Here is a 27,753-nt window from a genome sequence, read left to right as displayed (position 1 = left end):
CTGGACTATCGCTTCCTTGCTGTGCGTGTTTTTGTATCCTCATATTCTGTTCATACTCTTAAATTGTTTACTTTTTCATTTTTTGCATATCTGTTTTGCATGTGTCATGTAAGCTACTGGATGTCTGAATTTCCCTCAATACCAATAGAGCATCTCTCTATCTATCTGAGCAGTGTGCAGCATGTCACCAAAGTTACCGCTGACTGCTGCTAACAGCCGCTTCTGTTGGCTACTTAGCTCAGCTAGCCGTGCAGCTACAGTCCTGACTACGAGCGTGGAGCATGTAGAGCAAGTGGAGGAAGTGTTAGAGCTAAAGAATCAGGACGGGCCAGGGCTAGCTGGTTAGCATGCTACACAAGCTCTGCAACATAATATTGAGTGTTTTTGACCCAAATTCTAACATATTGCACCTTTAATGTGTAGAAAATGTAGGAGATGGGATCTACTTTTGGCTTAATTAAAGGCTTTGTTTCCTTACGAATGAGTTCATGTTTTATCCACTTTTCTTTCTTTGTACCACTTTGCCCCAAGCGATAACGTTTAAACACTTGAACCCTAAAGGTTTAAATATTTCAGTACATTTTAATGAAAAAAAGCCCCATATTTTGATCTGCATGTTCTGATGATAATCGTGGCTACATAACTTAATTACCTTTTCATGGAGTAGTTTTCATTTTGAGTGGCGGGGTACGACATTCGCGCTGGATCAGTTTGAAATGTTGGATACTACAATATAACATATCAGGCACTATTTCCTCAAATATTTAAGCATGATATGTTGTATGTTTATGGCTTCATGATTACATGAAATGAAAAATTCTATATTTTTTTGCAGTATTATATACATAGTATAGTATACAAATGTACCTATCATTAAGCACAGTGTATTGGTCTTTGGTATCCTTTGGATCCAGACAATAATTCAAAAATAAATGTCTGTAAGTTTGAGATATTCTTGGGTTGAGGAGGTTAACGTTGGTATTAAAAGTGTAATAATAAGAATCTTAGTTGAAAACATTCTCAAAATTAACTAAAATTACAGACAGAATGTGAGGAAATAACATTTTTCACGTCGTGATGTCTCCATATTGTATTAAGGAGATATCCACTGAAGATAGCATGCTAACCAGCTAGCCCCGACCACCGTCCTTGTCCAGAGCCTCTGTGCTAGCAGTGTCAACACTTTCATGTGGTGTTGGAATAAATGGGAAAATGTTTTTTTCTGACTGGAAAAATTCATGTCAATGCCTCCTCAAGTTGGAACAACTCCGAAAGTCAGAGAAATTTGGGTGGACTCCATGAGTGAACACATCAAAGTCGGAGGAGTTAGGCTATTTACCAGTTTGGGAAGTGGGTCAATGCAGCAAGTTTCCAGTTGTTTCCTGAGCTTCCAGTCTGACTCGCTAGCTGCACGGCTCACTGAGCTAACTAGCTAATGGCAGCTACAATTAAAAGCAGTTTGTAGTTAACGTGATGATATGCTCCCCCTATTTATTATGAATTTGACAGGTGGCCAATTCTTATGGTAGACCTATGTTACAACAGACTGTCACACGTTTAATGACTTTTAATACCCTCTTAAAGTTAAGTAGTAACTTCAAGAATAGTACTAAGAGTAGTAACCTCTATAAGAAGATATATTGAGCTTTAAAAAACCTTAATAAGTTGAATAAAGTAAAGATTTTCTAAACATTTATAGGGGAAATGCCACCTGTCACAGTCTCTTCTTTCTTGTCCCAGTTTTCACCTCCTTTGCTTATGTTCTCACAAAAGCAGACAAAAGCAATAATAATGTTAGATTTGGGAGTGTTGCGCAAGTCATTAAAGGCCCGCCGGCTGAATTGTCTGAGATGTTATTCTGAACTTCGGACTTCTGCAGGAAACACATGCAGGATAACATGAACTGGGTAACAGAGTCCTCCAGTGGATACTGTGGGTATGACAGAGTGCTGGTTCACTGGCAAGACTCAAACAGTGACACCACACACTGTCAGACTGTTCTGGGGGTAATGTGATGTTGACTCGTAACATTTCAGTAATAAAAATGATTAATTAATCGTCTTTGTGTGTGCTAGTGTACCACATTTATTCATCCCATTGCCTTTTACACTCACGAGTTGTATCATTAGTAGCTGTGCTCTTCCATTTCTTTATGCCTGATTTAATTGTACTCTAGAGGAGGTTGTTGTATCTCCTGTACTGTTTGTCAATCATCTGTTCTCTTGTCTTCATGGTGCCAGTTTAATTATTCTGACTCTCCTAAAGTTCGACCTTGCAGATAAAACGTGTATTTAGAGTCACTTACAATCCCTTTGCTACACACAGCTGATCAGCCATTTCACTGTGACTTCTACAAAAACTGTCTGCACCAGTGTTGGTTTATGTGTGTCTCATTAAAGGGGATGAATTCTTTGGCAAACATGTACTTTACAGTTGCAATTCATTTACAGTAAAACCATGTTCACAGCTTAAAATGGGAACAGGATGTGTTGACAGCGCCCTCTGGAGCTGGATGGAACTCAAACATTACTAATGGACATTACTGCAGGAGTGGAATGAAAAACATTTACTCGAGTACTGTACTTAGGTACAAATTTGAATTACTTGTACTGAACTTGAGTATTTCCAGTTTATGTTGCTTTACACTTTTACTCCACTACATATATTTGATATCAGTTGCAAGTTTTTCTTTGCAGATTCAGAGTGATAATACATAATAAAATATAGTCAACAAATAAATGATGATGTATCATTACAAGTCAAGATGAGACATCATTAATCCCTTTGTGAAATTCACAAGCAACCTGGCAGTATATATTGTAAAAATAACAATTCAATAATATTATAAACATTCTGAAATGCATAATGAGTTCTTTTAACCATTGTATATTTAAGTATGTTGTGATGCAAACATAATTATTTGTGTGATGTAAAACAAACAGTGTCTCAAAATTGAATTTTCCCAAGTGGGATTAAAAATGTGCTCAAAAAAATATAAATAAATATCTGAAAAACAAGAAGTAAACATACTGTAGCTCAGCAGCAAACGCAAAAGTTACTCACTTTAAATACACATATTTACAATATTGTATGAAAGAATGAGTCATTGTCTAATTCAAAAATTCAAATCACTTTATTCATAAAGTTTCACTGTATTCTTAATCAAGTTTAAGACAAACCTAGTTGCTTTTGTGAACACATTGATACTGATTGGCCTAAGATACACATCCTTCTTCAACATCGAGTACATCCAAACTTTACTCAAACCAAAGTGAGAGCTGTAATCACGCTGATTTCCTTTTGGTGCTCATTCCTTTTCCAATAAAAGTTAATTTAGTTAAAACAGTGGTACATTTACCCAACAACCCAAACACTAGACTCTGTTAAATAAAGCCTATAACAAACTACAGGAGATTTCTTTGCACTCATTTAAAGGAAATTTAAAAAAGAGATTAAGTTGTCTAAAAAGAATATAAATTAACTGAAAAGCCTCCTGCTGTTGAAGAAGTTGTACTATTGTATTTATTAAAGCTTCTATAGAAAATACTTGGAATGTATAGGAAAGTATTGTACAAAACAGGGCCTTCAGTGATGCTCCTTCTTTACAGGTTTATATGTGAAGTCAGTGAAGGAGCAAGAACACTGTTCCTAAAAACATTTACACTGTGCTGTGCTATACAGTAAAAAGCTGCAGGGATTGACTGTAATCTGGGAAAAAGTCTGAGACACTGTTAGACATCGCTTTATCGTGTTGGAGGGCGTTTTGGTCCAAGCTGAGTAAACCCTTCACAACACTAATGGAATGACTGGTTAATGAAGCTGAGAGCTAAAATCTAACTTTCCCCAGATTCACTCATGTTCACATACTGTGAGTCCAGTTCACTTCTCGAGTCATCCATTCCTGTTTGAGCTAAAGACACATCTCCGCCTCTATGTTCTCCACGTCCAGGGAGTGCGTCTTGCTCTTCTTTTTACTGCACACCTCCATGCTTTTTCCTACTGTCACAGACGACATCCTCACTCCAAGCATCATTTCTTGGAAAGGAATTTCATCTTGTTTCCTGAAAAAAGCAACAGATGTGAATCACCAACCCCAAACTCCTACTTTAGTATGTACTTGCAGTTTTTGTAGTCCCTTAACTGGGTGATCATTTGATTGAGGCTGTATAATAAATCTCACCTAGACCCTTGAGGAACTTGTTGACTCCTCGTTGCTCGCTCCCAGGTAGCGAGTCAAGATATTCCTGTGCTCTCACCTCAAACAGACCTGAAAGAAAAAGAGCAAGTTAAATACTGCAAGTGGAATGTTTTCAAGATACCCATTACACCTAGTTGAAAAAAAGGTGAAATAAGTATAATAAAAGAGCAACATCAACCTACAGTACAGTACATTTGTATGGACTGACATGATACTGCTCCTTTAATGGTTTGAAACTCTACTGTAACTGTAACCCTGTAACCAAATCTCAGTACCTCTGAGGCCCTGCCTGCGCAGCTCCCTCTCCTGGATGAAGCCGGTGAACATCTGCGTTTCCATGAAAACCTCCAAGAACCTCCTCAAGCTCTTGGAAGTGACCGCTTTGCGAAAGGGGTCGCGCTGAAAGGACGAGGAGGAGGAGGAGGAGGAGGAGGAAGACGAGGGGCTGGGCAAGGTGGGGGAGGAGACAGACTCGTCCTCCCGCTCTGCTCCACCCATGAAGAGGGAGTAGTGACCCACCATCTCCACGAAGAAACGCACAAAGGCCTCCGACACCACCGTGCTGAGGGAGCTCGAGTCTGGGTGGAGGAAGAGGAGCGAAAAAACCAAGGAAAAGAAATAAAATAGTGAAGATTAAATCACAGGATATGTATTGCTCTCTACATGAGAACAACTAAGACATCCAGTGTCTGCAAAACATTGATCAATACCAATCACTAAGTGGAGGAAAATAAACTCCCTACTCACTGGAAATTCCAGCTATTTCCAATCACATTACATCATTTTTTGAACATTTTATTCTCACCAAAAGCTGGTGGATATTTGCTATAAATGTCCAGTTTCTGTTAAAAAGTGTCACTTTAATGTTGGGCGTGCTAAAGGATGCATGAGTGATGAAAAACAACCTCCTAACCACTGCATAAGGTAGCGACACTGAACTCTGTTGTCTAAAAAATACACAACAAGCAGTGATGTGATGTTGCATTATAGTGTACTTCTACATTATGTATGTTTGGCTTAACATATAGAAATCTGTTATGACAAAATATTTACGCTAGTGTATGTGTCATTTACATCTCACATACATATGCTAATACATGTGATGTACATATAAGTCACCATATACTAATGTTGCTATTTTGCACTACATTCATTTGCATTTGTTTGAATGTATCATTATCAAAAGCTTAAAAACATCATCAATCAACATCAATATTTCCCTGCAGTAGACCATTTCCACACCATTGTAAATGGGGATACGTCCTCAGTGGTTTTTCAAGGTAAAATAAATATAATTGAAAAATATATGTATTTGAAATTACTGTTGATAATTTTAGAGCAGTGTTTTTAGTATATTTGTTACCCCTGATCAAACATAAATATGCTGTATAAACATCATAACAGAGAAAATGCTGTAATAACTGTGCTGAGTCACCATTGGGCAGATCTCCTTTCTCACAGGCCAGCTCCCTCCTCTTGTCCAGCACATGCTCGAGAGCCGCCTGCAGCTTGTGGGGAAGAATGGAGTCCTCATCATCCAGCTGTGAAGGGAAACACACAGATGTAAATACAGTCAACACACTGCAGTGAATTAACATACTGTATTCACAAAACATCTGGCAGAGACACTACATGTGTAACAGACACATTTTCGCTGTTTTCCTTATGTTTTTACGGTTTCTACCTGTCGTAGGAAGCGGCTGTTGCCGAGGTCGACCACCAGGACCTGAGGGAAGAGCAGTGGAGAGTGATGTCATTTCCTGGAGCTATTGTTAAGAGTCAAAGAAGGGCCACGGGTGCATAATAAACCCATCTCACCTCTTCGATTGGCAGCTCTTTGAGTCGAGGCAGGGAGCTGGAGAGGAGGCCCACTATAAAGGGTGTAGGGGTGCAGACGATATCCAACATGGAGGGCGGGAGCACGGGGATGTACGTATGCTGCCAGGTGAAGGGGTAGAGTAGAGCCACGACTGCATGACAACACTGAGACAATGTGCTGCAGAAAGAGAGGAAGAAAAGGTCAAACTTGGTTGATAACTGATTTTAGATGGGACAGTGTGGTAGAGTAGAAGACATTCATTCAAAGAAAACATAAGGAAAGCCTTAACAAAAAGCCCTACAGATACAAAATCAAATTTATTTGGGGGGAGAAAAAAAAGTTTGGGTGCTGTGCAATCAATCTATATCAATCAGTCATTTCTGTTACGTTCTAATGGTGCGCCATCTTGGCCAGGTCTCCCTCGATTTTAATCTCAAGGGACTTTCTGGTTAAATAAAGGTTAAATACATAAACAAAAATAAATTGTCATCAAACTGTGTTTAGTGACCAAGTGTTCCAGAGCAATGTAGTAATAACCTATATGTAATCATGAGTTGAGCATGACTGATACATCTGATGGCCAATATTATCACAGATATATCATATCAGTATATATGTTGTCTGATATATGCTGATTATAATGCAGAAAAACATGCTTGAGGTAATTTATAATTATTACATTCTGTGAAAAGTTTGTTGTTTCGGTGGTTCACTAATGTCAGTATAGACAACAAAGTTGATTGTTAAACTGTGTCTGTTTCATATCTTTGTCAAAAGGGTTTGATAACCACATTTGAAGGATCACTGCAAAATATGTGTGAATATCAGCCAATATATTGATATTAGAATTTTTTACTCCCCAATATTGGTATCGGCAGCAGCACTGGAACTAGAGTTTGATACTGTGATTATACACACCTCACTTTTCAATACACCACATTAGGCATTAGTAGTTACCTCTGCCTCACTTGGTTCCTAAATTCCCCATGATGACTTTCTACAACAGTTCAAAAAAGGTGTAATATTTGACTTAGTATCTCAGTGTAACTAAAAGAAAGAGTAAAATACGTCACAAAATCTTCCGAAAAGCAAAGTATATTCCTAAAAGCTGGCTCATATGGCTGTGTATTTCTTGAACAGTCTAAAATACAACTCTTATCTCTACCACAAGAGGGTGCTAATCAACTCCTCAAGGAAGTAACGTCTCCCGCCACATGTTTCTTAATTTGGAACAAAATGCTAAAAGTTCATTCCTGTTGCTGCAACAAACCCGCTGTTACCCTAAGAGGAATGTTAAAGAGCATCTCTTTAGGGAGAGTGATGTAACACTAATAAAAACTATACAGCGGCAGCAAACACACTCACCCCAAGCTGTTAATTTAATCTCTCCCGGGTGTGCATCTGCTCACAGTTAATTCATTAAAAAATTGATTGACGAGGCCAAGTTTCCACTCCACAGAAAAGCGTGTGCATCAACTCGTAATCTGAGCTCTGGTGAGAAAGGCTTCTTGTACTACTTTTTAAACAACGGTACATGGGCTAACTACATATTGTATTGAAATTATAAGGCCTTAACCACGAGGTAGTTGTTGTTTTTTTTCTTTCAATAAGAAGACAGTTACTGACTCTGCTGAGCCCACATGCTGAACCAGGTGTACCACAACAGTTAAAGGTTTTAAGTGGACTGTGTGGGCGTGATGACGTCATTGTGAACACGTGTTAGCTCTGGAGTCATGCTCTCAAGCCCTTCTATCTGGCTTCCATGACAGTTTTCCAGAGGAGAAGTGATTGTTCCCCAGGCGACTGTATAACACAACAGCATTCCTTCCTCTCACACTCGGTCAGGATCTTCTTTTCCTAAGACTGTTTGTCTCTCTGTCATACCCTTCAAACTCTTTACTCTTGGTCTTTTCAGCATCGTAACCCTTCCTTTAACAATCTGATTGCGGCAGATTAATCAAATGAATTAATTACATTTAACGCAATGACTCCACCCGCCCCAGGATTGAGGTTTGCAAGGATCGAGCATGCGATCTTTAGGTTTCGGAAAGCTGACTAACCACAGCGATCTGTAACGATATATGTTGCTGGAGCTAACCTGAGTTTGTCGGCAGTGAAGATGACTCTGCGCTCCAGAAGTAGAGACGCAAACACTCGGAGAAGGAGACGTAGACTCAAGGAGGAGAATAGACATTCAAAGTCCACATGTTCCAGACGAGAATCTGACGGCCTGCACAGCTCTATCACCTGTAGGAAAGAGGGAAAGAAAACACACATTCACATAAAGACATCGATGTGGTTATATAATTTCAAACACATATGGAGTTTTCCTCCTAGGGGGTGAAAAAAACCTACAACTTCAAATGCTGTTTTTTAAAGTGACACCACCATCATCTCACCTCCGTCCCAGAGCCAGGTAGGAAGTTTTTGACAGTGATGGTCCTTCCTGGAGCAGGGAAAGGCGCTTCCATTATGCCTCTCATAAAGGGCTGCACCAGAGCAGGAGAGATGGCTCTCCTCTTTTCCACTTCATCCAGAATCTGGGAAACACAGAGAAGGAAGCTCTGAAATTTTAATATCTACAATCACAAATATTTATGTACACTATAGATGTGTCGGGCACGTATATATGTATATATGTATACACAGTGTATACTGTGATAGACGATTATATCCATATTTTCCAGCACCAATGTGTTTGATTTATAATTTTATACATGTCAGTATCAGTTAAAAATGTATGGTATTGTCGAATTTCCCCTTTTTTAAACCAGGCGAACGTCCCACTGACACTCCAATCTCTTCTTTCTAAACTGACAGTTAAAATGACATCTCATTCATGTGCCATCATGAATGAATAAAGGCTGAAGTTACTCAATGTAACTGAGACTCTGGACTGACAATTCTTTGGGAAACACTGTTTTTTCTCCTCATAGACTTTTTAAATTGTGCTCCGATTCAGTGGAGAGTCAAACATTGTCAAAAGTGAGTACAACTAATGGCTAACAGGCTGAATCCATTGTGTGTACTCATCTACACACATATCTACACATCTGTATCGTATTAGTGTTGTGTAGCTGATCTCATACAGATGAAACATATTTATATGTTCATAAATAACAACAGATATACTATATTCACCCTTCTATGTCTCAGTCTGTATCCTTGCAATCCCTTTTTTGGCAAAGGCATATGAACGCTAAGCACACAGTTCAACATGCTTGTAAATCTTAAGCTCAGTATGGGGAACCTTTTCCACTGCAGTAACCACATCAGCTGCAGTTCACATGTGTCTCCATACTGGAACCAGGACTACGAGGCTCTGTGGGAAACAGAGGGACGGAGGGCGGGTGGGGCTCTGTGGGCACCAAGGGTGGTACTGCTCTGTACTCGTTTAGTGGGGGTGGGGTTGTATGTACAGTATGTGTTTGTGTAACTGAAGGAATTCTGTGCGATTTAATTTAATTTGCCGCAAAACACGTATTCATGTGAACTTTGTGCACTTGTGTTTGGTTCACTGTATCTACCTTGGAGAAGAGGTCGAAGCAGCCCAGGCGGCTGACGATGCAGTAGACCTCAGGGAGCCTTCGGCCTTTACCACTGGGCTGAGAACAGCCAGCAAGAAAAAGACAGGTTCAAAACACTGGAGTGTCACAAGACTGCTCATCCAAGTACAACCACAGGATTAGACCAGTGGAGCAGAGCAAAGCTTTTGTTTCGCAGAGACTTTGACAGCACATTCAGGATGAAGAATTTGGAAACATTTTATCAAGCAAAGTCAAGAAATATGTCAGAAATAAATATTGAGAACTTGCAAGAACAGAGGGAATTACATAAGTAAGTTTTTAAGGAAGAATTATCTGTGTTTAAATCAAATTAGGAGAAGCTAGTGACGAGGGGCAGTAGATTTTTAAGGGCATACCAGTAATCTCCGACAGTAGCCAAACCGCCTGCTTCCATCCTCACCAGTCAGGACAAATGAGAACGTCTCACTGGAGATTAAAAAATAAAGAAGAAAAATGTGTTGTGAAAAATGTTAAAAGCAGTTAAAATCACACATAAATGACTGTTGTGGAAACAGAGCACTCCATTCTGGACTGGACTTTGTGTTTTGGTAAACAACGGTACGACTTTGTACTTGAGAAGGAAAACCCTCAGGACAGGCTTACTCTGCAAATATCCACACAAAGCCTCCTTAGCTTTTGCTGACAGGTATTCATTGACCGGTGAGGACCTTCTAGCAGGGCGAGAGTGTCAGCCAGTTCAGTGAAGGTGTGTGTTTTTTACTGGCCCCTCACCCCTTCGAACATTTGCCTCCAGGTAATTATTAGCCATCACAGTCAGGTCACATCATCGCTTCTCAGAACAATGCAGACGTTGAGTGGCTCAGCAAGGAGGTATTGGGTAATTTGGCCAATTTTAAACAGCAAAGACACAGAGGTGATTTTGTAGTAACAAACCAGGTGTAACGTCCTCAATCTATCCTCTCTCCCTGTAATCATTTGTCACTGCCAGCGCCTAATCGCTTAAGAAAGAACAGTCATCTAACAAGCCACGAGGTCATTTCTATTTTGGGCTGTCAGCTTCTTCTCTAACAAGTGCTTATTAGCGAGGAACACACACAAGCTATGACCACTCTGCCGGGAAATTCCTCTGTCCCTGTTTTCTTTCACTTTTTTTTTTATGTCCTAAGGGCCGCGGCAGCCGACGGACTGGGACTGACCTGGGGAAGTTGTCGACAGGCGCCCAGTCTTTAGCGTCAGGGAAACAGAACTGAGGGATGACCTTCAGCTGGTCCTCAGCCTCACGCATGAACTTAAAGCTCCTTTCAAGCTGGAAGACAAGAGAGACAAAATAGGAAAATGAATATATTTAACACCACAAAAGATTTCAGATTAGATTGCTGTAAGACTTAAATGGACCTGAGACATCTGCACACTGGAAATAAATAATGAGCCACATAAAGAACCACTTAGAGCACACGTGTTCTCCATCTATGGCCACAACTAAAACAGAATTTTAGATTCTTGGATTTTGTTGATTAAACAGACGTTTTCATTATTTAGTGGTAAAGCTGCCCAAAAATGACAATGCTCCTCTTTGTTTGCATAAACAACTCTGTTTTTCTTTCACCAGAAAAGCCGAAACCGGCTCATGCTCATAAACTAGGATATATAGGTTGAATTATTACTATAGTTCTTATAGGAAAGCTAAAATTATGTTTCTTTATCAGCAGTGTTTTCTTCCTTTAATTTTCAGCAGCTCATTTTTTAAATAAGGTGCGTAAGTAACATTTCTATCCTCTTTCACCTTGAGGGGGAACTGCTGTGTGACCTCTGGCAGGTATGGGACTCCAGCTTTGGTCTTGTGGAGCGCAACAACTATGAAATACTCAAAGAGTTTTCTCTCCTGCAGCTCCATCAGATCCCTCTCCAAGGTCCGGTACCGCCCTGTCTGCCTCAGCATGGACTGGACCGACACCAGCCGCTGGCTGTGAGCTGAGAGACGCAGAAACACATTTCATGCATATAAATCCAGTCATGTATGCACGCATATGCAAAAGCACAGAGGGTCACTGTGAGGCCATGTAAGGATATCAGCAGTTCCATCTGTGTATACTTTCAATGTAAGCTACACGGTGGAACAGTGAACAGAGAGAAAACTATGATCTGAATCAGTTTATGCACACATTCTCCTATTGTGCCTACTTGTTTGAACTAATGAAATTACACGGATACATAACAATTTCATATTTAGCTCCTGTATGTGTGAATATTTATTTCTGCTCTCACCTTGTAGTTTCTCCTCCGTGTCACTTTCCGACTCGCTGTTCTCATCTGTCACTAAATTAAAGAGACAAGAGAATCAAAAAGAAAAACAGATCGTGAGGAGGCCGCCCATAACAATCACAGGAAACGCCAAACACATGGAATTTGCTCTCATTGCTTTCATTCCAGCCTCCACCACCACACAACACCACCCAGTCCTCTGAAACGTGGGTCAGTTTCAAGCGACCCGAGAAAGTAACCTTGCCCATAAAATTAAGTGAACACATATGATGAGGTATTATCGGACTTGTAAAGTGTGGATAGTACTAACTTTCAGTTACAAGGACAATGAAAAAAAGGCCATATAATTGTAGTATTTTTGAAAGTACAGAGAATTGATATTATTAAACAGAATGGCATTGCAATGTCAGGAAGAATTACTGGCTCCACAGCAGGATCTGCACCTGGAACTGTTTTCACACCAGAAACTAATCTTGTGTTCCTTTGCCCACAACGTAACTTTCCACCAACTTTTATTGAAATCAGTTAACAAGTGTTGGAGACATCCTGCTAACCAACAGACAAACAAACACAAAAATCCCCACAAGCTCCTTGATGGAGGCGTTGCAGAGGTGGACAAAACAAAAATTCCTACAGTGAGTTCAGTTTTTCTTTCAGTAAATTCATAGCTGATGTGAAGCAAGTAAAACAGGCTTTTCTTTGGCCTGCTATCACATTTGAAGTCTCACCTCTCCCTGAGCTGGACTCCGTGGACTGAGACACCCTCTTCATGCGTTTCTTCCCTCTCCGCGCCTCAAAGATGCCATTGATTTTCAGCACCATCTGCGGGAGGTAAGGGGAAAGAAATGTCCATCTTTAACTCCTTAAACTAATAAACAAAATCTGCCAGCCTCCTACCAAAATCATTTCAATACAGCTTCTGGGAGGCCTTCCTCTAGGCACACTTCGCACAGGAAATATCCATCAGAAAAGTTTCCCCTGCCTTACTCATCCCCAGACGGCAGCATGAGTGGACCAGCTCCGAACCTCCCTGAGCGGTACACTGGGTCATAAATCACAGACGGAGCAGCGTGAGCTTTGTCAGAGGCCTCTCAGACTCTCATACCTTTGGGATTTTCCTCCGTCTGCGATTGTACGGGTCTCCAGAGAGGCAGGGGGTGTCGTCAGGGCTGCTGGGTGTAGAGGGGGGGCTGATCCGGGAGGGAGAGGAGATGCCAGTGTCCCTGCCGGTCTTGCGTAGTTCCAGGAGTTTAAAGCTTCGCCGTTCAGAATTTTGTCTGAAGAAGCCAGGCCTGGTGGAGAGCTGCGGAGGGCAGATGGAGCATAACAGACAGATTCTTAGTATAGGGCTGCTTCCATTAAATATACTTTGATTTAAAGTGATTTATCAGCGATCAGGTACCTTAGTTGGTGTGTCGGGAACAGGAGATGAGGAGGCAGGGGAAACACATTTGCTTCCCAAACAACTTCTCTCCAGCTCTATGTCTTCATAGGGGTTCTCCTTAGATGGAGGATCTTCAGAAGAAAAAATAAAATCTTTTTCAAAACCAATCAATCAACATCACCTGGATTACACAACAGTCTCTCACAACCTTTCCAAAAAGCAGATAAAGTACTCTTTCTGTATCAGTCATATTTGTTTTGCTAGACGATTCCTGGTCCAGATGTGCGGAGAGCTACCACAGGCAGCAGTGCACTCACCCAGCTCATATCTCACTGGGATTGCACGTCTGATGCTAATCGTAACTCTAGCCTCAGGTCCTCCCCTGCAGATAAGGAGTGAGGAAGTTTCATTTTCCAAAACCTGTGTCTCATTTCTCTCTTTGTCTCTGTCTCTCTGTATCTCTCCTCTGCTCTATCAATCCATCCACCAGATGCGACCTGGAGGAGTCGGAGTATAAAGAGGGACGTTCAGTTCCCCGCTCCGTCTCCCTCTGAGGAAAACAAGGGATCAGCATGCTGTTTTTCACATTGCTGGCAGATGAGTACGTCACACCAATCTCTACGGTGTGTTTGTGTGTGCTGTCAGCTGTGCACATGTGTGAGCTTGCATCAGTCATCATGTGTGTCTGAGTACATGCAGTGGTGACAGTTGTTTTCCTCTCAGTCTGAAAACACTATCAGGCATGTGGATTGTGTGTTGATGAGAGCCTGGTTTGCGTGTGAAGGTTGATGACAAGACTAAGAGGAGGACACCACTGTTCATCACTGTCCACGCTATCTATATCTCTGCCTCCCTGGGCTGCTTTTTGAGTCGACAGCTATAGTGAGTGAGTCAGAGTTACTTTACCCATGGGACACGGCTGAGTGTTCGGTGAACAATGTCTGAGCGTTTTAAAGAACAATACTACTGTCTAAAAGGAGGAGACTATAAAATAATCCAAAATAAGCTGTGGCATCTGTCAAATATAATTAAACTTAATTTGATTGTTGCGAGCAAGCAGCCCTCATTACACACCAGCCTCTGGAAGGAAAACCAAAAACACACTGAAGTGATTGCAAGTAATGGTCCATGGCTCTAAGCCATTCATATGCCCCCTGCTGCACAGTAGCCAACCTCAGCTGCAGCACAACCTCACACAACGCCACTATTGTACACGTTATGAAATTAAACAGGCTCTAGGTGGGGTTGGCACAACACTGCAGACAATAAGGCAGGAACGTAGGTCAGGTTTCTACACATAATTTTTAATAAAAGTGAAGCAGCGTGGCTTTAAATTAAAACTGGAGCAGAAAAAACAGAGCAGAGTAAAAGCGGCTTGGCCTCCTCGTCACCTCTGTGACTGAACTCTATGAATCACACTGATATGAGAAATGAAACTAAAAGGTCATGCAGCATATGAAGGGTAGAGAAAATAGCACAACCTACTACATTTATCGTATTTAACAATGTTTTTCAGTATTTTGAAAATACAAATCAATTCATAACCTAAAAAGTGCAGAACCTTTTACGAACACTTTAAAATCACATGTCAGAAACTTACTCCCTGTTTACCTGAGGAATGATCTAAACAGGTGTTTTTGACAGTTCCACGACTTCCAGTCTTTTCCTGCCCCTGTCCCAACTTGTTTGAGACGTGGCACCAAATTTAAAATAAGTGTATATTTACAAAAAACAATGAATTTGCGAAGGTAAAACATCAAATACTTGCACTGTTTTCAATTCAGCAAATGATCACACTGTTTTTTGTTTTACGCAGCATCCCAACCTTTTTAAGAATCGATGTTGTGTTGTTTACCTATTATGTCCTCGTAGACATTCTCTTCTGATAAAGTGAGTGTTAGGCCCAGTCTGGACTGAGCGTACCAGTCCACCCTGCAGCTGTCTGAAGACGACTGGAGCAGATCCTCAAATTCATAGGACTTCCTGGTGGATAGAGGATTACAAAGATTTAGGAGAGTTGCACGCCAAACACAAAAGAAGAGGAAGGAAGGACTTTTCCCTGATACCTCTGCGTTCATGTCAGTGCAGTTAAAAAATGTTTGATATGCAGGAAAACTGATGTTGCCATTTGCTGGTTGCCACATTTGAACGATCACATCTGTGTTTCATCACTGCCTTAGATTAAAGACCGGCTGAATGAAGCGCACGCAAGCATCCGCGGTTGCATGTGTCCCCGCGTGTATGCATATACATACAATTATACTAAGTTGCCACTTTATTAGGAACAGCTTGCTACATCCATTGCAATCAGTGTAACTTAAGTGATCCTTTATTTAGTTTTGTTTTGAAATAAGTAATCCGTTACTGTAAGAATTTCACCGTATTTCTCTGTTCCTTTTGTTTCCTCAGAAAACAAAGAGAAAATCCCTGATGCAATTGCACCGCCTCTGTGTCTCTCCAACTTCTTTACAGGCAGTATGCAGCCACTTTTCTGTGTCAGAGTGGTTGTTTTGTGTCAGTGTGCATGTGTAACTTAGCAGACCAGAGAAGACAGTCTCTGGTTCATCAGTCTCATGTTGAAACATGATGTACTGCAGTCCATACGAGCCCATGATTTCTTGTTTTCACTGAGACAGATGCTAAAACTTCATGTTTCCGATAAGTTCACTGTCTGATTGTTAGCAGCCAGAAGGCTACCTGTCAGGTACCCTCAATTTCTGTTTACTTTCATGAACATTAAATAATTCAACCTTTCTCATTGCAGATGATTTGAAAAAACAACTACATGTTGTATGGACTTGTTAGGCTATATGCGCTCCTATACCCACTCGATTTATGTCTTGTAGTCAAACATAGAGGATTAATCATGAGCTGCGAACGGGATATTGCGTCCGTCATTCCTGTTATTATTAACCTGCAGAGTTACAGATTATACCAAGTAACGTCGGTAGAGTCAACAGAGTGAATTAGGAGAAAGACATGCATCCTCTGAGCAATATAAGCGGTAACATCTTAAAGGAATAGGGGTTTTCAGTTTTGGTGACGCAAAATACTCCAACAAGTTACTTTTCTCACAAGGTAATGCTGTAACTTAACAGGCTCCTTTTTAATGGCTGTAATCTTGTGATGTAACAAGTTACTTTTTAAAACGTACACTACCTCACACTGATTGCAACACAATTTTAAAAGCCCTGATACATCCCTTCTAAAGCTTGTCAAAATTAGTTTTCCTTCATGCATGATCTTGTTGTATGATTTTCTAAGTTATCTGCCTTCATTTTATTTGGTCAGCTTGTATTTAACTCGAATATCGTTGCCGTCCAGTCAATACCACTTATCTCCAAATTTGGTGTTTTTGAATTTGTTTGATAAAACTGAAGGAGGGAGTGCTCCTTTATGAGTTAAGACAATTCTCCTATTTCTTAAGCCAAATAAACCATTTACAAAGTCATTGAATCATCTGAAAAATGCATTGCCACAAAGCTGAAGACATGGCTGTTTTTCTTGACTCATGACAAGTTGACATTTTGAAGATAAGTGGTTTGACTGGACAGCGATGATATTAAGTTTTGAGGAACTGCATGTGAAAACTAGCCATTCGGCCAAATCTGGCACATGTACATCATGATGATGTCAACTATTTTGCAGGGTCCCTGATGTGTACGTACAGTTAGGAAAAATAAATGACGATGGAGTTAAATATGCACTTTTCTGGCAGAGTTTTAACAAAAACTGGACATTGCAAGCTCGACAAAAGTAGGATTTATTGCAGACTTGTTGCATGCCATTTAATGATCTAATTTGATCATCTACTAAACTAGAAACTCGGCCCATTTGTCCACGCACAAAAATGCACGCTGCAACGGACACTCGCTGAGAGACAGCCTGGCCAAACAAAGGGCTTGACACAGCACACTTGAGCAGAGTGAGGCCTCCACATATGGTATGGAATGTAACAGATCCAAGCCAAGCTCCAAACAAGAATTCAGACCACTGGAGAGAGTGAACAATAGATGTACTCCAATACTGCAGAGTTCACATTTTTGGGTTTCCCTGCAGAGCTTTGTTTGTTTGATTGTAACCACCTGAATATGAGCGCCCTTCAGAAGACCTCTTGAAAAGTGTACATGTTAATTACTCTTGCCAGAATAAGTGAGTCAGATGCTGGAGCAAACTTTACACTTGACAAGTAGACAAATTTCTACATTTAGAAATTCTAACTCTGCAAAATAAATGCCTGACGACTTATTTGCGATAGCCAAAGGCCTTGCACAATCATTTTTACTGTCAAGGCTGAAACTCTTGAAAAAGCAAAGGACGTCTTTGAGATGACTCACACCACTCTGGATGTTGATCTCCACTGCCAGTAAAGTTTTGGAAAGAGGAATGAGTAGAGTTGATGTGTACATTCCTCAGATCCAACCAGTGAGCTCATTCTTTGAGATATTTAGAAACAGGGTGATGTCACTGGTGGTTTTGATTAACAACAGATGTGGGAAATGTTGTTCGCCTCGGTGTTTAGTTGCTGGTAGGGGGTAAGGGTTAAAGGATACACGGAGACATCACTGCTTAATTCAAGTCAGCCTTAGAGCTTTAGACAAGACACTATGGCTTGTATCTAAATGTCTGTCTGTTGGTTGGTTGGTCCAACACTGGTCCACAACAAACAGGATTTATTGCTATGAAATTAGGTGCAGCATGCTCATAAACTTTTGTTTAAGCATAGGTAACTTAAAGTAGCTATGGTAAACTAATCATGGCTGCACATATTCATTTTATCTTCTTAATGTCTTACCTGTTACTGCTGTCCCGGGGTTTGTCAGCCCAGGGTCTCCTGCAAACTCCAGGTGGTGGGCATGTGGGTAAAGGAGGAGGAGGAATGGAAGGTAAAGGGGGCAAGTTCCTCCTTCCCTTCCCTGAGCTGGGCCCTGAAGCTGGCGTAGTGGGGGGTGTGTGGTGCTGGAAGGTTCTCTGAGGTTTAGGTAGAGGGTTTATAGACGGAGCACCTGGCTCACTGTATACGTTCTCTGGATCCCCTTCCCTCCTCCTCCGTGACCCACCAGGCCGCGTCACATCAAAAGTCCCAAAAATGGGCTCGTTGCCCTTCTTTTCTGATTCCTCCAGATCCTCCTTTGAAGGAGGACAGAAGTAATTCCCTGGAAAAGCCAGTGAAGGTCTGTCAGGAACCTCCTTTGTTGCCTTCTCCAGTTTCTTAACATGAGTTAAAACACTTTTCTTGTCTTGGGGTTGTTCTGTTGGCTTTGAAGCCCGAAATCCCTTCTCTAGGATCACCTCTTTGTCCTTGTTTGTTGAGCCCTCAGGTGATTTAGGTCTCAAATCCCCCAGCTTTCCAAAATTCTCCTTCCCTGAGTCTTGTCTGTCCCAACTGACAAACCTCTTGCTATCTGTCCTTTGGACCTCTGAAGCTTTGGATTCCTTTTTCCTCACTGTCTCAACTTCCAATGTCCCTGCAGAAGTTAGTGGTGCAGGCTCCTTTTTACCCTCCCATTGTGAAATCTTATCACGGATGCTGGCACTCTTGACTCCCGCTGGGCTCTTGTTGTGGTTCATCTTGCCGCACAGCCCGTTCTCCATGTTGGGAGTCCGTGGTTCGGTGGTGGTGGAGGCTCTCCTGTGAGCTAGCATGGTGTCAGGAGGACCCGGGCTGTCGCTCAGGCTGAGTAGGGGGGAGAGGGGACGCTTGGTGGACACAGCGGTGTCCTTCCTGTCTCTGTCCCCTGGTGACCCGCAGACCTCTTGGCGCTGGGGCACCCCAGACGACGGAGCCTCCCCGACCTTCAAGCCACAGCACTGGAGCCTAGAAAAGAACCACACACAGAAAAATTAACATAGTTGCCTGACGCTCAAAGAGGTTACAAAAAACAAACAAACAACAAAATCAGGAATATATCTTTCAATAAGTTTACTCAATCATCTGTCTGGCAGTACTGATAACACACTAGTTAGTTAGGGTGCAGTGGCAACTTTACAAATGAATGAATGAATGAAAAAATATTTTGTTATACACCCAAAGGTCTCCAGTCCACATGGGCTTACAAAGAACAACTTAAATTTTAAGAGGCAACACAAAACAGAAGGAAGAGCATGAAAACACGTAGTATTGTATCCATATAAATATATTAGATCCATACATCCACCATCTAATATTTCACAATAAGCCTTTAACAAACACGCTAATATTAAGAAAAATTACTTGAAATGTAACTTGTTACATTTCCTGAAATTAACTTACTAATCAGGTCCCTGAAAACGCTGACTGACATTATTATTTATAATCGGTAAGAAAATATATGACTTCATCATCTAAAAATAAAGCATTACATTTTTTATTGAGACATATTTCATGATTAACAGACTGGAAGGTCATTTTTCAGTCACAAGATGGGCTATGGGGAGGGAACAACAGTGAACCCAAACAAACAAACAAAGCATGCAAAGAGTCCTCTCTTGGTGTGGGGACAGAGCTAACCACTGAGCCACTGCTCCAGCTGATGTGCACTTAATTTAAACCAGATAAACAAAGGGGGAAACTACATTGCACTGTTGTCAACTCTAATAATTTATAGTGCAATTATTTTTGTAAAAACATCAGTTGCTGCCTCCAGTGTACATTGAAAAGTACTGAGCTCCTCGTAGCTCTTAAAATTGGCCACACAATGTGAGCACTTACAATTACATCCAAATGGATCTTTGTTTTATGGGGTAAACAAGAATTTTTATTAAAAGAGCTCAGACGTCTGTTTGGTGCCTCTGTTTCAGCTGTGAGTCCCTCCTGGAAGATTACTGGGTCATGACTGTTTGAACTCTCTTTGGAGGTCAAAGTTTACAAGCTACACACACAGCTATTTCTGGAGAGGAGATGAAAGTATACACAGAAGAGGGGAGAGGCCGAAGTTGGACGTGCATCTTTTCTTTTCTACTCCCGACCCTCAAATCTCAGTTTTGGCCCAAAGACCATTCATCAAATGATTGAATTTCCAACAAACAGAGGAAACGTGGCCTTGCTGTGTGACTTCTAGTGACATTGGATGTGAAAACCAACAGCCATGCAATCCAGAGGAAATCTCTGGGGGAAATTACTGATTCAAGTTTCCTCCGAGACCTCTAACGAAAAAGAAAAACGTGATGTTGTAACTATGACCAATGAGGAAACCAAATAATTATCTTCCAAATTGCTTGGGGTTTTATTAGTTTTTCTTCCCTCCCTTCCTCCTTTCTGTCTCTTTTAGCATCCCTTCGTTGAAACAGCAGTTTTTATTAAGCATGAAGCAACAGAGGGGAAAAACTAGGTCAAATAGAAAAGCCAAGTAAGGGAGAACAGGAGTAGACAGGGGGGTCGAGTGAAGGAGCTAAGAAAAAGTGGAGCAGATGGAGAAGGAAATTAATTGCGTGTGCCCCCCATCTAATAAAAACAACACTTGTTTATGATTAAGAGAGAAAGAGAGAAAGAAAGAAAGAAAGAAAGAAAGAAAGAAAGAAAGAAAGAAAGAAAAAAAGAAAGAAAGATAGATAGATTTTTTTGGTCTATCAACTGCAGCCAAGGATGGGTGGAGCGTGGAGATGACGGTCATTGAGGGCAGAAGGAGAGAAAGGGTACAAGGGCACAATCACATCTCTGACCAGCTGAGCTAACACAGGATTAGTGGAGAGGAGAAAGGGCTGGAAAGGGGCAAGAAGAAATAAAACAGAACTTATTTAAAGATATCAAGTTTTGACAATTTTCTCCAAGAGACATGTATTAAGCTTTTGAGCCATATGCCAGACCAAACTCAAAACAAAAGACATTTAAGTCTTCCACTAGACAATCCGTCTTATTGGCACAAACTAAAATCCCTTCATTATAATCTAAATAGAACTAATGAATATTGCAAAGATGACAGAAGGGGCCACAGAGAGTGGTCACAGAGGCATCAGACAGTGGCAGCAGGGGGGCAGTAACAGTATCCAGATGCCAGATGGCCAACTCTGCCCTGCTTTGCTTCTCTAGTCCTGCTATTGTTGTACAGCTGACCCGAATGGAAAGGGGCTTTTCAAGCTTGGATACAGAACTTTATGATGGTTATGGGGAAATGACAACATGTTGAGAAGAATGCGTAGAGGTATAACAAGTTGAAAGTGAAGGTTATGTTATGGTTTCACTTTCATGTCTGACAAAGCAGGTTTTTGGATAACTTGGTAGGTCAAATGGCACTCAACAAGTTCTGGATTTTCTGTACACCAGCAATTTAGTATTCCCCCTGCATAAACTCTATAGCTATAAAGATGTACAATGCAGGATCTTAACACCGTTTTTAACACTGTTGTTGATAATTTAACAATATAAAAATAAGTTCGCAAATGCTCAAGCAACAAATACAGCATCTGGTAGTACAGTTACTTTCAACAGTCTCCCCATTTTACTATAAACAGACCATTACCAAGAAGATATGCAGCTTCTACTGGCCTCTGTACTGCACTCTGCAATCTGATCTGATTTTAAACGATATTGCTAGGTCGCTCTCTGGCAGGGCACAACGACAAAACAGAAAGCAGCAGCATGAGGAATCTCACTGTGAGAAACAGTTGCACTGGCAATACCAGCCAGCCAGTGGTTTGAGGAACAGGTGATTTACAGTCTTAACTGTTGGCTTACATTTTATTGGAAGATGACAATGTGACAATGACAGACTGATGTTTTTAAAAAAAGCTACACACTAAATGCAGGCTATAAAAAACTTGTTCAAGGAGACTTTGACAATAACTTCAAAAAATAAGCGTCTGAGATGTTAGAATCTATAGCTACTATACTTTTTACACAGAATCAGAAAAATTAAAATAATTGTTGATCAGATTTTGAGGTACCTACCCGTTGACTGATTGGTAGATACAGTTGTCAGTGTTTGTACAGAGCAGCAGGGCCCTCCCACCGGTCATGGTGCTAGCAGCTGGCATCCTACACAGCCACACAGAGAGGAACACAGTCAGTTTGTAAAATGGATTTGGATAATGGGGTTAGTGCATTGTGTGGATGTTGAAAGTCACATGTAAAAATGCAAACGCGGACCTATATTTCATCTTATAGGTCATGAAATTGCAAAGAAAAACACACACAAGTCAAACTGTTACACTGCATTTTTTTAAGTTGAAAATATTCCAGCTTGCGTTAAGATGATACATAAAAATAGGCGGACATACAGACTGACAAATGAGAGTTAGGTCAAAAGAAGAGCTGCTTCCCCAGGACTCCCTTAGGGAACATTTTCGAACTCTAGTGTGTGAATGTAAACTACCAAATAACTCAAACCTCTCATTCCTGTGGCTAGCGGAACTCATTTCAGAACCAAGCTGCCGAGAAGCAGACCTCACAGGTTGCGTGGCATCCCCCCAAAACTGGCAAACCCCAGCTTGATTAGTAATTGGAGGATACAGCTAAAAACTAAGCTCTAACAATGCTAAGCCAACAGGCATAAACACACACTGGGTTCCAGCAGCCATGTGGCATTATGGAAAACTTATGGAATATACGACGAACTGCACATTGTAACATTATTAAATCCACCTAGGAAAACATCAGGGGCAGCTGGAAGCCAGAGAAGGACACTCAGTTAAACTTTTTTAGGTTATCACTCAGTGTCTTGTCTTTTTGCACTTGCCAGAACAGATTTCTGGAGTATTTTCAAGACAAGCACTGTGCGCACATTTTGTTTTTGCACTTCAGATTCTCTACGCAAACTGACGTTTCATTCCAAAACATAACTTCCTTAATGTGTTGAGTGTCTTCCAGCGCTACACATTTGTCTCTGTTCTTTATTACAGACAAGTAGCGCCAAGGCGAGTGTGAGGGGACATGCTCGGCCAGTTTGAGATTATTACTTGGTCCATTTGTCAAAGTATAATGAAACCAGATCCAGTTGGAGCCTAGAAAGATCATCCGTATGTAACATCGAATTAGAGCCGCTGGGGCTCAGCGCTCATGGCCTATAAACGCTGGTAAGGGTTGGCATGGAGAAGAAGAGCCTAGCCTCCGTCCAGCACAGATGTGGTTAACATAAGAGAGAAGGAAAGGTCAGGGCCAACTCCTGTCAGCAGGTATTCACACATTTGTTCTTAAGTAAATTCACAGAGACACTAATACTTGCTTTGCCACCCAGCTAGATACTCACACACGAAACCTCATATAAAAAAAACACCTACATGGATCTACACATCCTGCCAAAGTGCCCATACTCCAGACCAACTTATGGATGTGTGTGCATGTGTGACTTCAACCAGATGTGCCGGGATACTTTAGGGTATCCGTAGGCCGTTAAACATTTCCTGAGAACTGCCTGGCCCAAACCCCCCTCCAATCCTCTCCCAATGAACCTGCATTAGCTAAACCCTGACACTTCTCTCCCTCGTCCCCTTACTATGTCGGGAATGTGAGCCTAATTCAGCCGAATTCCAGAAATCGTTGTCCTAACTGGCAGTGAGGCAAGTCAGAAAAAAAGCCACAATTTCGGTAGATTACGTAAAAAAAAAATTGCAGCCAAATAGCTGAACTCTTCCCTGAGCTAACAACATAATTGTCCCTCTGGGTCCAGTGTTTTGGAATGATTCTAGGCTTGTACTTTTTCTTTTCCAGAATGAAAGAACAAATGGACACTGCGTAAAAAGTTGTGGTCTCGTCTCACAAGAAGAAGACTAAAAGTACGATATGTCATCTTTTAGCTTCCAGTTTTGCTCGCAGCTCAACTTACAGCCCACCATTGCTTTGTCTTTAGCCCCCCCATTGGCCCAAGGCCTAGCCCCCCAGAGAGAGGAGGAGGAGGAGGGTTTGCGTCAGCCATCCACCGGCCTGTAGGCCCAAATTATTTTCAGCTGTGAGCTGAGCAGAGGTCACATGTTTGAGGGGAAACATCAACCAATTTTTTTCCCTTCCTCCCTCTCTTGATTCTTTTCTCCTTACTAAAACCCAACACAGAAATGAAGAACAGAAACCCTGCATGGAAAGGGGGGTAAGGGGGAGGGCAGGGAGGACTATAAAGAATGTATGGAGCCTTCTAGTTTTACAGTATAACTTTTTACTGGGTTGGGAAGGGTGTTACATATCACAGGGGGAGAGGAAAGATGGGAGATATGAAGAGGGAGAAAATCGAAGAGGAGAGGGGGGTTGGGGAGACAAGGGTTGTCAAAACTAAAGAGGAAAGTGGATATTGCAAAGAATAATACAAGTATACTGTTGCGCTGTGAAAACAGTGTAGGCTTTTAGGCTGTCTCACTTCATTATTTGGAGCCCCAAGGCCAAGACAGAAAGTGCTGTTCAGTGGAGATTCTAGTGCCTTAAATGGTAATTTGGTATTTTCACACAATTCTGACTTACTGGGCTTGAACATTTCTCAAACTTGACTCATACATGCAAGTCAGTCCTTCCCCGCCTGAACCTGACAAGCAGTAGTTCCTTCGCATCTTGTAAAAGCAGTAAATTTGACAGCATTGCCAGTTTTACAGCATTCGGTTACTGAGGAAACTGTTTTCTGGAGCTGCGAAGGCTTTTGTCTCCCACTGCTACTGGCAACTATTGTTAACCCTGACCCCTAGCGCAAGATGGCCACCACAACAATGCAGAGGCTGAGGGAAGCCATCTGCTGAGGCCAATAAAAACATCACGGGAAACTGCAGCCCAAAAGACCTCCACCTGCCCTGCCCCCCTCAGCCCTGCGAGGTGTGACAGGCAGTGGACACTGCAGCAGAGGAAGTGGTATTGTTCATCAGCAGCTGGGTGGATAAGTGCTGGGTGGAGAAGATGGCAGCAGAAAGTGTGTTCCAGTCAAAATAAATCACAGCATTTCTGTTTGATAATCAAATAAGTGTTTATACTTTTAATTTTTGTGAAGTCCTGGATTATTTACCTAATGACCTTAAGATAAAAAACATTACACAAATATATTTTATCAGGGACAACCCCCCGTCCTGGCCTCAGATGAAAAAGGATCGGTGCTTGGTGAACAGAAGACAATCCCAAATGCCTCAAAGCCTTTACTAGACAGAGATAGCAGCAGTCGGGTCAGAGGCAGGGCATCAGAGCCGAGCATCAGTTGCATAACAAACCCAGCAGGAGATTTTTATCAGCGGATGGACACTGGGTATCTGGCCGTCGACAGATTCTTATAAACATGCACTCACATATACAACTGAGACAGGGATGTTGTTGTTTGTTTAGACTTAATGACTGAAGTATGATAGTCATGAGAGGCAACTTTGGTATTTTTACTACAAGTGAGGCAAACTTTGGACCCTTAGTCCTTGCTGTACTTTGTCAGCGAATGGGCTGGGGTGAGGGATGAGTGATTTGACGATTTTAGATTGTGATCAATCTCGGAGGGGTCCACAATCTACTTTGCAGGTTAATCATAGCAATTGCGGTATTTAATGTCCTCTTACTTCTGTTTCCAAACTTCACGTGACCTCACTGATAAGCAGATCCGCGCAGTGTGAACAAACATTTAGGTTTCCTCATTTCTCATTGGCTCAGAGACCTAGGGTGCTCAGAAGTCAAGTCAGGTCTGCAGTTGGACCCTTCTCCACAGAACAGGTTACTACATTGACTAAAAACTCCACACATGTGGCACCCTGTGTGAACCTTGGTCTGGCTACAGATTTGTTAATGAATCTCTGATTCACAAAGACGTGGCACACTTGTGTTCAATATGTTAGTCAGCACACAGATTACTCAGCGGCACACACATTCATTTCATAAATGGACTTGGACTCTTCCTTGATTCATCCTGAACTGTTTTTTGTTGGATTCGCTGAGGTAGGTCAAAGAACCAGCCAAGACTCATTCGGTGGAAATGTGATGACACACTCACGCACATCATTTTCCACGATGAGCTGGTCCTCAAACTGTAAGATAGTTTATAGCACTCTTCACAGTGCAATGCAATTTAAGTGTAGACATTATCAACTCAGAAAGTGATACTATCACTGTCAGTCAGCCATCTTGGTTTTGTAGCTTTGTTGTTGAGTTTTTTTGTGCTTGTTAAGCTTCGAATATTATCTCTAAGTGTTAACTTTGTGATAATCGCGCGATGTCTTGCTGCTGGAATTGAATCAACTCCATCACGCTGTATGCAGGTGGTGCCGTCAGTGTTTTCCAAGGTTGCTTTATTAAGCCTCTGAGTTGATGTCCGTGATCTGTTGGCTGGCTGCTGCTTCATGCTCTGGAGGCCCGCCTCTCCCCAACAGCTGCTTCTCATAAAGATTTCATCCTCTCCTCTATCCCTCTGTCCCTCCATCCCTCTGTCCAGCCCTGCAGAAACAGCTAACACCATGACATCATCATCCCTCGCTTGTTCTTCCCCAAACTGCTCTTTTTCTCCCTGTCATTTCAAAATACCTAAAAAGGGAAAAGTCGCTCACAGCCTACGCTGCATTTAACGGTTATCAGGACATGGAGTCACACAAAACAAGCAACCAAAAAGAGGCAGCGCGTATGAACCACTTGTCATCCTTACGAGTGAGGTTTTACATAAAACTGGGCGAGGGAGAGAACATGATAGCTCAAAATGGGACTTCTATACTGTAAAGAAAAAAAAGATTTATTTTCTCTTTTTTTCTGCACCCACGCTGAGTTGAGGACCCTATCCCCTGCAAGATGTGGCTCATGGCAGCGTGTGCCAAAGCCTCGCCTGCAATCAATTTAACGCACCACCGCACATTTAGCCAGCTCTTTCTGGCAAACTTGGCTGCTTTTTTCCTCCCCGTCCTTCACTCTTTTATTTCTCCCTTTCATTCCCACTCAGTCTTGGAGTTTGCAGGGACAAAAGTAAGACGGAGGAGGGAGTGAAGGAGAGGAGGGAAGGACAGAGGGGGACTGATTTTTTTAGTCCTAAGCCTCTCGTTCTCTTTCGTACCAAACTGTACCAAGTCTTACCTGTTTCTGCAGACCTGGAGCAGAGATAATTCATGTACAGTCAATTTCAAGTTTCAAGCACTGCAGGGTTGCCAGATCTGACATGAAGTGCTTGGTTTGAGCCATATGGGGGTTTCACAATGACTGACATGCTGCCTTGACCTGCGAGGCTTTGACAGGGTTTTGCCTCGTTCCTGAAGAAGTAGAAAAGGAAGGGTTGATGGTGAAGGACGGGGGGAGGGAAGGAGAGGGTCGGGCAAATAAACAATGGAATTTTATCTGGGCTCGGCAGTCTCCCTCTCTCTTTTTCTCTCTCTGTTTCTGTCTCTGTGTCCTGTTCAGGGCCCCTGCTGCTTTCCCAAGCTGATTTCATAGCAGGGCCTTGGACATGAGCCAAACAGGCCAACTCCATGCCTGTATCTGTGTTTGTATCTGCCCATGCATGCGATTGACAGCCAGAAAGTACGCTACAAGCCGAAAAGCCGACCCAGATATCGAATCCATTTTTGCTGCATGCTGTGTTTACTTCTCTCTCATCTTCATCTCTTTATCTCTCCGTTGTCTCATTCTATCACACACATTACTTTTCCATCAGCTGGCTCTCCTTATCTTTCCGTTCTATATCCAACCACAGACCACAGGGATCTGTGTGGTATGATGAGTAAAGAT

At 41.8% G+C, this 27,753-nt stretch overlaps 1 protein-coding gene across 3 annotated transcripts in view; it reads right to left on the bottom strand.

The window, feature by feature from the left end:
• Window positions 1-3,118: 3,118 nt before the first annotated feature.
• LOC311264200 (DENN domain-containing protein 2A) overlaps window positions 3,119-27,753 on the bottom strand; it is a 39,569-nt gene continuing 14,934 nt past the window's right edge. For all 3 annotated transcript variants that reach the window (XM_084364873.1, XM_084364875.1, XM_084364874.1), the window contains 19 exons: window positions 22,057-22,143; window positions 17,986-19,008; window positions 15,046-15,173; window positions 13,209-13,321; window positions 12,912-13,109; window positions 12,535-12,628; window positions 11,810-11,860; window positions 11,328-11,515; window positions 10,741-10,850; window positions 9,940-10,009; window positions 9,545-9,622; window positions 8,417-8,557; window positions 8,116-8,264; window positions 6,017-6,194; window positions 5,883-5,924; window positions 5,634-5,739; window positions 4,474-4,776; window positions 4,181-4,267; window positions 3,119-4,061 (listed from right to left, as the gene is read on the bottom strand). In XM_084364873.1, coding sequence (XP_084220999.1) covers window positions 4,030-4,061; window positions 4,181-4,267; window positions 4,474-4,776; window positions 5,634-5,739; window positions 5,883-5,924; window positions 6,017-6,194; window positions 8,116-8,264; window positions 8,417-8,557; window positions 9,545-9,622; window positions 9,940-10,009; window positions 10,741-10,850; window positions 11,328-11,515; window positions 11,810-11,860; window positions 12,535-12,628; window positions 12,912-13,109; window positions 13,209-13,321; window positions 15,046-15,173; window positions 17,986-19,008; window positions 22,057-22,143 — 3,178 coding nt within the window. In that variant the 3' untranslated portion in view covers window positions 3,119-4,029. The remainder of the gene's footprint in view (window positions 4,062-4,180; window positions 4,268-4,473; window positions 4,777-5,633; window positions 5,740-5,882; window positions 5,925-6,016; window positions 6,195-8,115; window positions 8,265-8,416; window positions 8,558-9,544; window positions 9,623-9,939; window positions 10,010-10,740; window positions 10,851-11,327; window positions 11,516-11,809; window positions 11,861-12,534; window positions 12,629-12,911; window positions 13,110-13,208; window positions 13,322-15,045; window positions 15,174-17,985; window positions 19,009-22,056; window positions 22,144-27,753) is intronic.

The sequence above is a fragment of the Pagrus pagrus genome (assembly GCF_965226575.1).
Source record: "Pagrus pagrus genome assembly, chromosome: 10".
NCBI classification, from domain to species: Eukaryota; Metazoa; Chordata; class Actinopteri; order Spariformes; family Sparidae; genus Pagrus; species Pagrus pagrus.
This window is presented reverse-complemented; position numbering and strand designations above follow the sequence as displayed.